Here is a 14,864-nt window from a genome sequence, read left to right on the forward strand (position 1 = left end):
AGCAGGCAATTCATAAAGAAGCGTTGTGCCAGGATTCACACAGTTGCTGTCTTTGTGCTTCTATCCCAGCTAGCACCAACCAACTTTCTGGTCAGCTGTGTGGCAAGTAAAATGAACTGAAATTAAAAAGGAATTAAATTAAAAAGGGTTAAACTTAAAATTATACACAGGGATGTATGATGAAAAATCTATTTACACACCGTTATTGTTACTCCAAATGTACAGCCACATAAAAAAAGACTACCAGTATTTATCTGCTGAAAGACTACATTTAAATGGTGACTATAAGTAGAAGTTCAAATACATATCAATCAGGTTTTTGAGGTTCAATTGTAGCTGTACAATGTTAGAAGGACAGACAGAGAGAACTTCGGTAAAGTCATCTTTTATTGTATGATAGTATGATATGATATGACTGCAAAGCAGTATTTCAGCACAATCTTAATCACACCATGTGGTTTATACCTAATTGCTTCTAAGTAACAGCATTCAGTGTGTGCTGGTGAATATTTACTACTGTGTGTGTGCTAGAGGTCGACCAAAAGTGAGTGTTTAAAGGTTGATATAATAATGATAATTTGGAGTAGGAAAAAAATGACTAAAGCTGATGTGTATATACAGCATAGCCTATTTAGCCTATTCTTCTACATTCTGCTGCTCCTTAATTTAGGTTAGGAACTACAAAACATTGTTCACCTTGGATGTAATATGAGTGCTGGTTAAATAATTAGTTGTAGTTAGTTAGTAGTTAGTTGTACTACTGTTGAACTGGATATTAAAGTGAACCAAGCGACATACAGTGGTCACTGTGCTCTTGCCTTACCCACAGCACAAAAATAGTTTTAATTCACGAAGAATCAAGTTTCTTATTATTGCCAATAGTAACCAGTGTTACATTGGTGGCAGTGCATGTGCGAACTGCTTTCAAAGACAGGATACAACATTAACAGAGACTGGCACAGTGGACACAACTTTATTTCCGCTCTCGTAATGGACTGTCATAGTGTGTAATGCTGGAGTGCTGCTTGTGAACTGGTCTCTCTGGGATGGTCGCATGTTTAAGCTGTTTACATGTTATTCTTGATAGTACACTCTCAGTGTTGACTTGCCTAACTCACCTAAGTTTTAAGTGTTAAGTTGCACACGCATATTCTGAACGTCCAATACACTTGTGCTTCTGCCAGTTTAAAATGTGGTCACTGTAGCAATCAGTTTTATATTCACCTACTTACACTAGCAACACAAACACAGCATGCCGAGCAACCGTTAACTTGACTCTAATGGATTAGTAATGTCATACAATGACAAGTAACTTTTCATCCTCATAATTTACAATTATACAAAGTTAACTTTATCTCAGGTACACAATGAGATTACCTTGATTTAGTATATGGAGCCTCCATGCCAAACCCGTCATGTACGTCCCTGCATGACTGTCTGAGGCTGTGCCACTATTGGCCACCGTCACCACCACCAAAGTTCTGTGGTTTATAAAACATCTTATCGGTGCAGATTAATTGGTTAAACTGATAAATTGGTCGACCTCTAGGGTGTGTTAATTTGCACATGCAATGTAAATGCTTTCTCAACCGGAACAAAGATCCACTATTTTCCTCCACGATTCCTTTCCTCACATCTCTTTTCCCTTCCCTTCTATTTCTATTCCACATCCCCTCCCTCGTCCTCATCATCAGCACATGCCGCGAACTCCTTCTCAGGTAACAAGCCATATTCATTGAGAAATGCCTCCACATCTGTTGCAAAGAATTCCTCACTGAAGTGTTTGGTAACAGCCAGGAAATTACCAAGTAATTCACCAGCTTTGTACACCAGCAGAGCAGGAAGAACCTGAAAGGATATTGACAGTAATAAAAATGTACTTTAAGTTTGTAGAGTCACGCAATAGTAAATACATACAGAACAGAATCACTCTGTGTTCCTGTTTTCTCTTGTGTGAAAATCGACTTTTATTAACTGATTAACTGTTTAGTTCACCTAATTTTATAGTTATTGAACGTTTTGGTCAAAAACCTCTGATAAATGATATCATAACCTGTGCCATGTAATTATGCAACCACATACTTTTTCTTTGCTTTTTCTTCCTTTCTTTGCTTCTAGTTTAGATGCCAAGTATTGCTATTTCTAAATGCAAACTGCCAAAATGCGCACTGGTTGGACAACTGCTGTTCATGGGAAGAGTTGAATGGTCAGTTCACCTCTCATAATCTCACAGTTCTTCATAGCAGTGAGCGTAAATGGACTGTACTTCCATCCATCCATCCATTTTCTATACCGCTTATCCGTCAGGGTCGCGGGGGAGCTGGAGCCTATCCCAGCTGACTACGGGCGAGAGGCGGGGTTCACCCTGGACTGGTCGCCAGTCAATCGCAGGGCATGGACTGTACTTATATAATGCAATTTGGGGTTCATTGTCTTGTCCAAGGATACTTGGGCAAGACTGTATATGACTGTGAAGGGGCCAGGGATCAAACTACCGACCTTCTGATTGGTTGCTCTACCTCCGGAGTCCATCTCTGTACAAACTCTGTTTCTACCACTATTAGAAATTATACTGCTAACACTACAGCCCAATGTCCCAATGGGCATAACTGTAATTCTGTCAATTATCAGTCGGGTCTATTATTAACAGACTAGGCTAAACATCATTTTCTTTGCTGTTTTTAACAATTTACTAACCTCCGGGGAGAACCGCTCAGCAGCACCTGTCGCCACAGCATCTATTCGACAAAATTTAACACTGCAGTACTCCGAAGCCAGACAGTCCAGACATGAATTCAGCTGTTCACAACCTGACAAAGGACAAATAAAGCATGTGAACTATTAGCAAATAGCACCATACTGAATGATCCCATGGGAGCACAGAGATGTTCCTGGAGTTTATGTTGTGGCATCTTATTTGATCAGTGAAGCTACCCTGAAGTAACACTAGCCAGTGAACTAACACTTAAGCGCACAATGAAAACAGCCTAACCTTTGACACCGTGTTGATAGATGTGCACTACCACTAGTGTCAATCGATGCTCCTTCTCTATGACTTCCAGGAAGTCTTCTCCGCTCTCAAGCTCGTAGACTGTTTCAAACGTAGGACCAAAGCTTAAACGCTCATGCATTTCCTGCATGCACTGTTTTCTGTAGCGTTTCAGGCAACGTTCGTCCTCTTCTTGGATCAGTTCATACTCCTGAACACTCATCTAGAGTTGAGGAAAAATATGTTATTGCACCAATTTTGGAACATTTACATTTATTCTTTGGTGGAAATATTTGACATACAAACAATGCACAATACAAGCCGCAGTATACTGTTGTGTGTTTATTTGAATGTCTTTCTTCCTATAAATGACTTTTACTTTGTCTGTGCACAGATTCTCTAGTCTGGGATTTTAATTCTCTTCCTTTTCCACATATAACTGTATTTGTATTTCTCTGCAACTGTGGTTAAATCATCCTCTCATAAACTATAAAACAATGGTTTGTTTTCTTGTGTGTGAGGTTCTGTTTCCACCTTTCTGTTGAGTCTCTCCTTGTCATCCTCTCGTGGACTTGACATTTGTCTGAGCAGCTCTCTTTTGCTTTGAGTGACATTCTGATCCACACTATCCAGCTTAAACCTGCGCCAGTCATTAATTACACCTTTTGGACCTGAAGACAAGAAATGGGCACAAAACATTACAATACTGAGACACACTTATGAAATCATTCTAACATTAAATTGAGACCGCAGTGAAGTTAGTCACACCATCAAGTGCACATCAGTTTATGCCTAAATGAAACTTTTTATAGACACACACCATTTGTTGGCCTACACACAGAATTAGTGATGATTTCAAAAAGCTGAATCTTTTTGACTCATGCCTCTGACCTGTATGATTGGCAGGCAACTCCTCTTCTTCACGGAGAGAGCCAGACATCTTAATAGTAGCCTGCAATTCAGAGAACACAAAGACTTGATGACCTTACAGAGAGCAGGTGAGGTGAGCTGATGTGCTCTTTGAAAGTCGTGTTACAAATCCTTCTGAGCTTAGTGTATTACCCATAAACGAGGCTCTTGCAGTCTTGGTTACTCACTACCTCCATTGTAGAGATTTGGAGAAACAAGAACTCATGCAACTTATACTGGGCCAGGCTACAGAAGCCTCCTATAGCTTTTCAATAAACATTAATAAACATAATAATCACCTAAGATATTGCGTTTATGAGAGTGAGATGAACACAAGATAGATAGACGACTGTCATGGAGCCTTAAAAACACACCCATTATTTTTGGGGGTTAAAACAACTGCTTTAGGTACAGCACAGTGGGGGTTAGCACTGTCACCTCACAACAAGGAGGTTCTTGGTTCAAATCCTGGCCAGGGCCTTTCCCTGTGGAGTTTGCATGTGTCGGCGTGGTTGCCTCCAGCTTCCTCCCGCATTCCAAAGACATGCAGGTTAGGTTAACTGGTGACCTTAAATTCCCCACAGATGTGAAAGTGGGCATCAGCGGTTGTTAGTGTCTATATGACAGCCCCATGATGACCTGGCAACTTGTCCAAGAGAGAAGTGCACAGGATAAGTGGTGATTGACAATGCATGGAAAACTGCTGTAATAGCGTGAGTGAAAGGCAAAAGGTTCTGCCAGTTTAGTGTGAACATAATGATAACAGTAATATTCTACACTCTAATATTCTACACATCTGCGAAATTTTGTGAGTGAACATGCACATGGGTCCTGCAGTTGGACACACTGTTGTCACAAACACTTACTGTGAGCTGGGCTGATGATTACTTATCAGATTATGCTGAGATTACCAGGAGTTGACATGCCTAGGACATCTAATTATGCATGTGCGTGTGTGTGTGTGGTATGACATAATTTGCGAGCTAAGCCATTCATTCTGTTTACCTTTTTGTAACACTTTTTAATCTACTGTATTTTAATCTATTGTTGAGATTCTGAAATTTTCACATTAGCCACTAGCGGCAGACTCAGTTTTGTCATTCATCATTAAACCCCAAGTTATTTTATCATTCAATTAACTGATTAATAGCATAATCACTGACTAAATAAATTACATAGTTCTTGAATGTAATTCTGCAATGTCAAAATATATTTGGGTTACTTCACATACGAGACCTCACTTTTTTTTGTTTTAATAAAGTACCGTAACCAAAATGTGATATGAATGCTACAATTAAATTATGAATAAACCAGGTTGTGCAGTTAGCTGCTGAGTGTGCACTGGTGCTCTTAGTATCATGAGGAAGTGACTCCTTCCTGGATTCACCAGTAAAAGCCACTGAAAGCTACACTGCTGATGCATCTGAGCTGTCAAAGACAACATGGAATCAACTCTGTCAGTCATAAAACTGAAAATGCCCATTAGTATGAGGCAGCTAATTTCTTCCATCAAAGTAATATATTTCATATATGGTTAGTTTTAATTAACTCAAACGCAATTCAAGCTTCAAGTAAGGTTGTCAAATGTAATGAAGTATCAATACTTTTTCATCTCGAATCAGATTTTCGATCTACCAACACTGCACAGATATTAACATTATTACAAATGTGTTAGATTTTGTTTTTATATATACCAGTATTGCATCAAAGTTTAAAATCCTAGTGTTGTGTCAACCTTACCTTCAAGTGCAGTGGTTTTAAACATAGCATCAAATGACTTCAGTAGTGTCTCACCAGTTGGACACCAATGTATACACTGCCAGGAAAGTATACACTATAATACATTACGCATATGAACAAATGATATGACAAAAGTAATGATGATGTAAGATGTGTTAAGCATATATATCACAGCATGTCATGGAGTAAATATACATTTCTGGGCAATCAGGAAATAATGTAGTAATGCAACAATAAATAAATACAATAGAAAATATTTGAATGTGCAGACCTTGATTGCTAAAAAGTGACATACAAAATAACAATTGTCTTCTAAAGAAGCATTTTAGTGTGAAGAAACTACATCTGAAGTCTCAGAACTTACCTTTTTGAAAACACAACCAACAACAACCACAGCAGCAGACAAAAGCAGCAACAGATATGAATATCTGCTTGGTACCTAACTAAAACAACCACATATTTTTACCTTTGTGTCTTGAGTGAGAATTTGTGCCTGTCTGTTCCTAAGCAGCTTTCTGTCAGTCTTTATCTGTTGTATTTATTTGCAATCCTCTGTCATACAAGGATTCACTGAGTTGTGTGTCCATGTATAGAGAAAAGACAGAAGAGAGGACAACCCAAGTTTAGAAAAGGGTGGGGAGAGAGATGAGCAACTAAGCTTTATCTTCATTGTCATCTTCATCATCACTGACACGGTAATATGATGCTGTCTAATATGATTAGGTGTAATACAAGGCTTAGCAATATGAACTGAAGATATTCAAGTTGACAACAGAGTTTTTAAAAAAAAAAAATTTAATTTGCATTTACACATACTGGTAGCTAAAATAAAACATGTCAAAATATACTGGTCCAATACTTTTGTACTGTTAACTTTTGAGTAAATTGTTTAAAAAAAATGAGCGAAATTATTATGTAGCCACCAGGTTTACACTTTAAGAACTGAGCTGCAATTTATGAAGTCCCTTTTTTTTTTTTTTTTTTTTTTTGCATTATGAACATATACCGACCAGCCACAACATTAAAACTACTGTCAGGTGAAGTGAATAAAATCAATCATCTGCCCTGCGGGGAAATCTTGGGTTTTTGCAATCATGCGGATGTTCATTTGATTCCCGCCCAATTAAAAAAATTAAACAAAAACAAACTATGGCACATTTTGGTGTCAGTTAGGGACACGGTGCTTCTTTTCTATACTCTGCTATGCCAAGAGTTTCACTCACACACGCAAACACACTCACACAAGTAGTGAAAATATTACAGCAAACAAACAGGCAAGATTAGGTTGCAAAGAAGATTACGCATTTGTTCTGGAGAACTCACACACCCCACCCATACCATTGAAGTCCTCACCAAGTAGTGTCTGAATTGGACAAAACATACACACCTGTCTGTCTTGGACGTCAAACACTGGACATCACTGATGAAGGACGCTATGTCCCAGACAGGTAGTATGGATAGACATAGACATCTTATAAAGGCCTCTGAAGAAATGCAGACTGACCTTTTTCAGCATAAACTCCAGTTAAAGTGCAGAGTGGAGGACTAAGCTGGCTATTGCTGCTTCTCTGATGTCCACCCTCCCTCCTGCTTCGTTCTTAATATTTTCAATTAAGGCTTTATGAGCAAACCAGAGTTTGTGTTTGTTGGAACAGTGGAAAGTGTTTTTTCAATGGAGTCTCCAGGATTTGGCCAGAGCATCAGAGCAGCTGTTTCTGGTTGAACAAAAAGGATTTCATTCTTTGACAAAACCATCTGTTAGAAGGGATCTTTTCACAATGTGAGCAACCATCTGCAATTAACGCCAACCCAAGCCTGCAACTCAGCTCAGGATCTATCGTTTACATGCTTCCCATTCATTGTCTATGTGAAATGTGCCATATTGCATTCTGGTAGCATGGTGTTGCACTGTGAGAGAGAAGAAGCCTAGCTCATTTGCATAAAGATGGACATTTTCAATTATATGCAAATAAGCAGTGCCTGGTGGGACTGGACCCTTGCAAGACTATGGCCAAAAATGCATTGACAAACACTGACATGGAGCTTAGCGAAAGTTCAGTAAGAAAGACTACTTCTTTGGTGCATGCCTTCTATTTTCCTGCGATCCTTAATCTCCCCTATCTAACTTTCTGTATCTTCAAATAACAATCTGTCACGTTGCTGCCCCAGCCAATCACTTGCAAGCTTTCAAATTCAATAGTGTTCTCCCTCTCTGCTGTCAGTTCACCTTCTTGATGTGAGGCAAGTTTCACATGGTGGTCTTCTCCCCTTTTCTTCTGTTGTCTGCCTCAGCTTCAAGAGTTGATAAGTCTGACTTCCGGTAGCGATTCTCCCATCTGACTTCTTCTTCCCGCAGAAGAGCCCTCGGTAGCTGCCAAAACTCAGCATGGTTGCAAAGGTTCAAAGAAATCAACCGGCTGTTATCCAAAAAGATGGCTGTCATCACCGTCTTGGTCTTCAATCTCATCCACTCTGGCTGTTCCTGCCTCTCCAGCTGCTCTGTACAGCCGTTTCAGTCGCCTTAACCGCCCCAGCCATGCCACATCATGAGGTTTTCCTTAGCCTCCAACCTGCAATCTATGGCAAGTTCAATTCAAGCTATTGACTCAAGCTACTGATTCCCGTCTTCAGAGGATCGAAAATATTTCATCGTTTGCTGCCCATGCCTCTACTTCTCATGTCAGCATATTTCCTCAGCCTGCGGCTCGCACTGAGGACGCCTTTCTCCATTCTCTGGCCTCCACCAAACCAGCACCTCTTCTAAGTAGGCCTTACATTCCTTCAGCAGCAAACATCTCTCCCCAGCTAAGATCAAAAATTGTGCAAGACATTAATCTGGTCAGTCTCATCCTATCTTCCTCAAAGCGTGACAAGAAAGTCTCCTCCAATGAAGGACCATATTTTATGACCATATTTTCTCAGATATTTACCTATTTCATATTTCAGCAGGTTATTTTTACCATACAAATAGGAGTAAGTTTTTTCATTCAGATTGACTGGTGACAAATTAATATTAATTAACACTGCCTTATTGGTCTGTCAACGGAGTGGGCGGAGTAAAAAAATCAACTGTGATAATATCCTTTTCTAGATGGCTAGAGATAAGCCAGTAGTCTAGTCTTGACTGGCTAGAGCCATTCCTGTTACTCCAAGTATAAATTCTATCATTATGGAATTTCCCCCTCCATACATACATACATTAGCATTTTTAATGAAGAATTCGCAAGCAAGGGCTTATCAGGTGGCCATCTGTCATAATCCCCTCAGGTGAGCATTAGGATATTTTTGTATTAAAATAGTGAGTTTAATGTCATAAATATTAACCAAGATAAAAACAATGTCCTTCACTTTACAAACCAAGCAAACCTAATGACTGTGGTTGTCACACAAAGATTGCAAGACTTTCCCTCCAAAATTACCCTTTAAGTTAGATAACCTGGCAGAGCGCTCAAACCCATGTGAAAACCAGATATCGTTGCCCCAGAAAAACTGGAGTCGGGGGAGGCTACATCAAAAAGTTGTCTGCCTCTCGGTTGGAAGCTCAACACTGCCCCTAGAGGCCTGGCGCACTTCCGTTGTATGACTGGGTATGCCGCGTTTTCCTTTTGCAACTGTTTTATTATATGTAGCGCCTTTCTGTATTTGCAGTGCTTGTCTGTATATGCATCGCGTTTGTACTTGTCGACCACCGTAGTTGACAGGTTGGGTGGTTTTTCCGCTACGTATTAAGGTCTGTTTACGGTGTGTGTAGCGTGGGTTTTCGCCTGGAACACTATGGAAATCTAGCACACAGCCTTAAGATTAGCTTTCCCCTCCCTTCATCGCATTGTCCCTGCTCTTGTGCAGCACAATATCGGCTCCATCTTCTCTTTGCCCATGTTTACCCAGCTTTTGTTTCGGACTCACCAGTCTTCAGCTAAAATGCATTATACAAGTATTAGTGATTGACAACAACAGAACGGCCAACAAAGACACCAATATAAAGGTATGCATTGGCCGGGAATCGAACCCGGGCCTCCCGCGTGGCAGGCGAGAATTCTACCACTGAACCACCAATGCTTACACAGAATTCTTTTGAATAATATACATCAGGAATATACCTCACTACATACACTGGTGAACCCACGTGTACTAATGTTTTGGTTTCGTCTTACCTAATGTATGTACTTATGTTACTCTCACATCCGAGCTTCTGCTTCTTCAGCTGCAGTTTGCAAGGCGACCCTCATGAAAGTGTTTGCTGAGTACATTTTCGTTTCAGAATTGGCTAGTTTAATACCGTTTTGTATGTTTCTCCCTTGCGACAACTAGCATGCTAACGTGACATGGAAAGTAACAATAGTACTAAAGAGCAGGAGCAGGGAATCTAAGTGTGTGTGTGTGTGTGTGTGTGACTCCTAATGGCTTAGAGGTTAATAAAAACTGTGGGACGTCTGTAAAGACGATAGAGAAAGAGATAGTGAGGCTGTATGCAGCAAAAATGGATGGATATATAGCGTTTTGAACAAAAATAAAATACACTTTGAATTTATAAGCAACAATATTGTTGTTTTATTTAACAATCATTGTTCAACATGTTCAGGCTGAGCCAACAAATCGTTTAACAGGATAAATTGAATATTGACAAAATGTGTGGGTCTAGGTAAAAACAAAATGACATACTCCAGAAAAAATAGATTTATAACATTTTGGAAAAGGTTGCTTCTCCCCGTCGGGGAATCGAACCCCGGTCTCCCGCGTGACAGGCGGGGATACTCACCACTATACTAACGAGGAAGTGATCATCACTCTTGGTCTTTGACAAAATGAATTTTCCTAACGATTACTTGTTCGAACCAATGGGGCAACTTTTGATTAAACTGGTCACCAGTCAATCGCAGGGCTCTTTTTTCATAGTTTTTCTGTTATTTCCCTGTTATGTGCAGGCAGGTGTTAAGCTGCTGCCCAAAAGCCCTAGGAGTTGGGCGTTACTGCTGACGCCTCGACCGGTTGGGTTGAGAGAGAGAGACAGACAGACAGACAGACGAAGAGAGGGAGAGTAGGGTGGGGCGTGAGAGAAGGAGCACACAAGCAGAGATGTATAGACATATATAGCATATATGCAGTCCAGTGCGGTGAAGAATGCTCTGACCTTTACATTGGTGAAACAAAACAACCACTCCACAGAAGAATGGCACAACACAGGAGAGCCACATCCACAGGACAAGACTCAGCGGTCCACTTGCATCTCAAGGAAAAGGGACATTCCTTTGAAGACAACGACGTCCACATTCTAGATAGAGAGGACAGGTGATATGAAAGAGGTGTCAAGGAAGCCATCTATGTTAAGTTGGAGAAACCTTCGCTTAACAGAGGTGGTGGACTTAGACATCATCTCTCTTGCACTTACAATGCTGTCCTCCCATCCATAACCAGGAAGTTTCACTCCAATTCACATGAAAGGCATAAGAACAATAGGTCGTTAACCGGTCATGCCAGAACTCATTAACATTCTCACAGCCATTAGTTAGTCGTTAGGCACAGGGGGTCAATCACTCAGTCAGACTATACAGGCAAATTGCAGGACTATCAGATCCTTTGTTTGATTAGTTTCACCTAGTCACACCCACTGAGGTATATATATTTGTTTCCCCACCAAACAGTTTTCCCTTCAAGTGAATATGACCTGAATGACTGAAAATCTTCACAGACCAGCAGCAGTAATAATACCAGATGTATTGGATCTGTAGATAATGATAATGACAATGAAGTACACAGAAGGTATTATGGTGATTATGATAGCAATATTAGTAACAGTAATAATGGTAGCAGCTACAGCAGAGTAGTAATAGAATTAAAGGAGATTATGACTAAACATGGATACAAAATAAACATACTACATGGATTAGTAGTTATTTACTTAGTCCCTGAAACAAAATCTGTGCAATAAGTAATACATCCACTAATCATAGCCTGTATATTTATTCTTTTGGAATGCACATCCTTCTTAGCTTTGCATGCTTTGCACCCTCCATATTCTGCTGGCTGCTATAACACTGCAATTTCCAAATTACGGGACTAATAAAGGGTTATCTTATCTTATCTTACTTCTGTGTGTGTGTGTGTGTGTGGTTGTCCGGTGTGAAGCTGGGTGGTCTTACGCATGCGCCCTCCCGCCCTTAGTTCGTTGCAATCAACTCCACCCTGAACTGAGCCATATCAACACTGGATCTCCCGTGCCTTCATCGCCAGATTGTTCCTGCGCTCGTGCTGTACAGTAACGGCTCCATTTTCTCTCTTTCTGTGGTGATGAACTCCGCTGGGTATAAACACGTCTCTTAAGCCATTTAAAATGGCATAAAATGCGTTATACAAACATTTGTGCCTGGCACCAAAAACATGTGCATTGGCCGGGAATCGAACCCGGGCCTCCCGCGTGGCAGGCGAGAATTCTACCACTGAACCACCAATGCTTGCGCAAGCTATTCAAACCTAGGTGGTGAGAAGGGAAGACAAGACAACTTTATTTGCGCACACACACACACACTCAAGTAGACAGCTGACATGGAGCTGATGAGGGAATCCTTGTTAGCTGTTTTTGTTGACACAGCAATCTGCCTGCTGTTCTGCACTTCACTAGTATGAGTATACACTGGACTGCAAGCAGGTGCTGAACTGTGCAAAAGCAAAAGTCTGTCTGAAGTCTGGGACAGAACAGTTACGTGTTGTCATCTCAGCTAAAAAGATTTATGTTGGAGTGTGTATCGCTGGTCAGCATTGAGCCAAGCCTCGACCTCAGCGCTTCAATGTCGCTGGAACAAAGTGGCTCGACGAGCAGCTCTGCAGCTTCATTTGCTCCTGCTGCTCTCACCGACACACTCGTGTTTTCAAATTACAAAGTTGAATGAATCTTTTATCACAGACGCTGCAGCTGAAAGGCGTCTCTCGTGTGGACTCTCATGTGTTGTTTCATGTTTGTGCTTTGTGCAAAACTTTTACCACAGACAGAGCAAGTGAAGGGCTTTTCTCCTGTGTGGACTCTCATGTGAGTGTGAAGAGTTGCTTTCCACCGAAAAGCTGCTTTACAAACTGAGCAGCAGAAATGTTTTTCTCCTGAATGAACTCTCATGTGCTCCGTTAATGAGCTCTTCAGGAGGAATCTTTTAGCACAAACTGAGCAGCTGAAAGGTTTTTCCCCAGTGTGGGTTCTTATGTGATAGGATAAACTGGTGCTGGATTTGAAACTTTGTTTACAAACTGAGCAGCTGAAAGGTTTCTCTCCTGTGTGAATTCTCATGTGCTGTCTCAAATGCAACTTCAGTGAAAATTTTCTGCTACAGACAGAGCAACTGAAGGGCTTTTCTCCAGTGTGGACTCTCATGTGTACCACAACAGCTGATCTCCACCGAAAAGGTCTTTGACAAACTGAGCAGCTGAAACATTTTTCTGCTGAATGGACTCTCATGTGCTCCGATAAATAGTTCTTCTGGCGGAATCTTTTGCCACAAACTGAGCAGCTGAAGGGTTTCTCCCCCGTGTGGGTCCTCAAGTGACTCGCAACATCCGCTCTCCGCTGAAAAGTTTTTTGACAAACTGAGCAGCTGAAACGTTTTCCTTCTGAATGAAGCTCCATGTGAGTCATGAAGGATTTCTTCCTGTGGTATTTTTGACCACAAACTGAGCAGCTAAATGGTCTCTCTTCTGTTTGGAGTCCACCGTGTTTCTGCTGATGTCCTTCATTGTCCTGCAGAGGGCTTAAACCTGACCGAGGTTCTCTGCTCTCCTTCCAGTCACAGCTGTCATCGGTCTCACAGTCAGAGGAGCGTGAACTCTTGTCATCAGTATCTGGTTGGGTATCTGGATCTGAGCTCCTGGCTGGTTCTGGTCCTTCACAGTCCTCTCCATCAGGTTCTGTTTTCATCTCTTCAATCTGTCTTTGATGAAGCAGAGAGGACTGAGGTTTCTCCTCCTCCTCTTCTTCACTCTTCACAGAGACAGGAGTGAATTTGGCCTCGATGACATCAGTCTCCTCCAGCCCTCGAAGTGGCTTGAAGCTGGTCCACAGCTCCTCCTTTTCCTCTTCAGTGTGTGGCAGCTCTGGTGGCTCCTGCTTGTCCAGATTGGGGCTCCAGTCCAGCCGCTCAGGGGGATCCTCTCCTTCACTCACCGACCGCAGCTCCACGTCTGCGGACAAAAGTCAAACACATACGCGCGTCATTTTCCATCTACTTTCCACTTTCACCTGCGTGTATGTGTGTGTGTTTTATCTCTTGAGAATCTTGTGCGTGTGAATATTCGACCACCCCAACAGTTTTAAGTTGAGTGGAACAAATGAAGTGGACAAACCGGCTCTGTGTAAGCGGACTTCAGGCTGGAGAACAGCGTCCAGTAGTTTGCGTTGTCGACAAATTTCCTCCTTGTAGTCTGTTATCGTTCTTTCAAACAGCTCAAAAATCTCTTCAGTAGCCAAAGACTAGTAAAGGCCCACATTACATCCACCCTCCCCACTACTCTGGACCCATATCAATTTGCATACCGCCCCAAGCGCTCCACTGATGACGCCATAGCAACAGCACTCCACCTCTGCATGGCTCACCTGGAGAACAAAAACAGTCACGCACGGATGCTGTTCATCGACTTCAGCTCCGCGTTCAACACTGTCATCCCCCAACATCTGGTGAACAAGCTGAGTGCAATAGGCATCAACACTCCACTGTGCAACTGGCTGCTGGACGTCCTCACAAACAGACCGCAGACAGTCAGAGTCGGAAACAACTCCTCAGCGACCACCATCATAAACACCGGGGTGCCACAAGGATGTGTGCTTTCTCCTCTGCTGTTCACACTGATGACCCATGATTGCTGTGCCAGATCTGCAACAAATCACATCATCAAATTTGCTGACGACACAACAGTGGTGGGACTCATCAGTGACGACAACGACTCAGCATACAGGGAGGAGGTACACCAACTCATCAGCTGGTGTGAGAGGAATAACCTGTCACTCAACGTCGACAAAACAAAAGAAATAACTGTGGACAACCACCACACATCCCACTCTTCATCAATGGCAGTGCTGTGGAGTCGGTGAAAAGCACAAAGTTCCTTGGAGTGCACATCACAGAAGACCTCACATGGACCACAAACACCACCTCCCTGGTCAAAAAAGCACAGTCACGACTCCATTTCCTGCGGAGGATGAGACGAGCTGACCTCCCCACATCTGCACTGACCATCTTCTACAGAG

The 14,864-nt window shown here is 41.8% G+C and overlaps 2 protein-coding genes and 3 non-coding genes across 5 annotated transcripts in view; all 5 read right to left on the reverse strand.

The window, feature by feature from the left end:
* Positions 1-1,341: 1,341 nt before the first annotated feature.
* On the reverse strand, positions 1,342-4,067 carry pdca (phosducin a). Its single transcript, XM_046407773.1, has 5 exons — positions 3,881-4,067; positions 3,524-3,660; positions 2,993-3,212; positions 2,698-2,810; positions 1,342-1,848 (listed from the first exon to the last, which is right to left on the reverse strand). The coding sequence occupies exons 1-5, from the start codon at positions 3,927-3,929 to the stop codon at positions 1,660-1,662; spliced, it is 708 nt and encodes a 235-aa protein (XP_046263729.1). The 5' UTR covers positions 3,930-4,067; the 3' UTR covers positions 1,342-1,659.
* A 5,559-nt stretch (positions 4,068-9,626) lies between these two features.
* Positions 9,627-9,697, reverse strand: trnag-gcc. The gene has a single exon. It is a non-coding gene; the product is annotated as a tRNA-Gly (tRNA).
* A 645-nt stretch (positions 9,698-10,342) lies between these two features.
* trnad-guc lies at positions 10,343-10,414 on the reverse strand. Its single transcript has one exon. It is a non-coding gene; the product is annotated as a tRNA-Asp (tRNA).
* Positions 10,415-12,019: 1,605 nt separating this feature from the next.
* Positions 12,020-12,090, reverse strand: trnag-gcc. The gene has a single exon. It is a non-coding gene; the product is annotated as a tRNA-Gly (tRNA).
* A 111-nt stretch (positions 12,091-12,201) lies between these two features.
* LOC124069472 (zinc finger protein 260-like) overlaps positions 12,202-14,864 on the reverse strand; it is a 4,092-nt gene continuing 1,429 nt past the window's right edge. Inside the window, exons 2-5 of the mRNA XM_046408669.1 lie at positions 14,360-14,490; positions 14,154-14,213; positions 13,964-14,090; positions 12,202-13,801 (exon numbers count right to left, since the gene is read on the reverse strand). Coding sequence (XP_046264625.1) covers positions 12,534-13,801; positions 13,964-14,090; positions 14,154-14,213; positions 14,360-14,490 — 1,586 coding nt within the window. The 3' untranslated portion in view covers positions 12,202-12,533. The remainder of the gene's footprint in view (positions 13,802-13,963; positions 14,091-14,153; positions 14,214-14,359; positions 14,491-14,864) is intronic.

Source organism: Scatophagus argus, chromosome 13 (genome assembly GCF_020382885.2).
Source record: "Scatophagus argus isolate fScaArg1 chromosome 13, fScaArg1.pri, whole genome shotgun sequence".
NCBI classification, from domain to species: domain Eukaryota; kingdom Metazoa; phylum Chordata; class Actinopteri; family Scatophagidae; genus Scatophagus; species Scatophagus argus.

Bases quoted from the DNA above. Each gene is read 5' to 3' on its own strand.
- pdca (XM_046407773.1), bottom strand. From the start codon at position 3,929: ATGTCTGGCTCTCTCCGTGAAGAAGAGGAGTTGCCTGCCAATCATACA. The intron at 3,213-3,523 runs GTGGAAACAGAA...CCTCAACTCTAG, and splicing joins AGGAGAGACTCAACAGAAAG to ATGAGTGTTCAGGAGTATGA. The intron at 2,811-2,992 runs GTTAGGCTGTTT...GTCCTTTGTCAG, and splicing joins CTATCAACACGGTGTCAAAG to GTTGTGAACAGCTGAATTCA.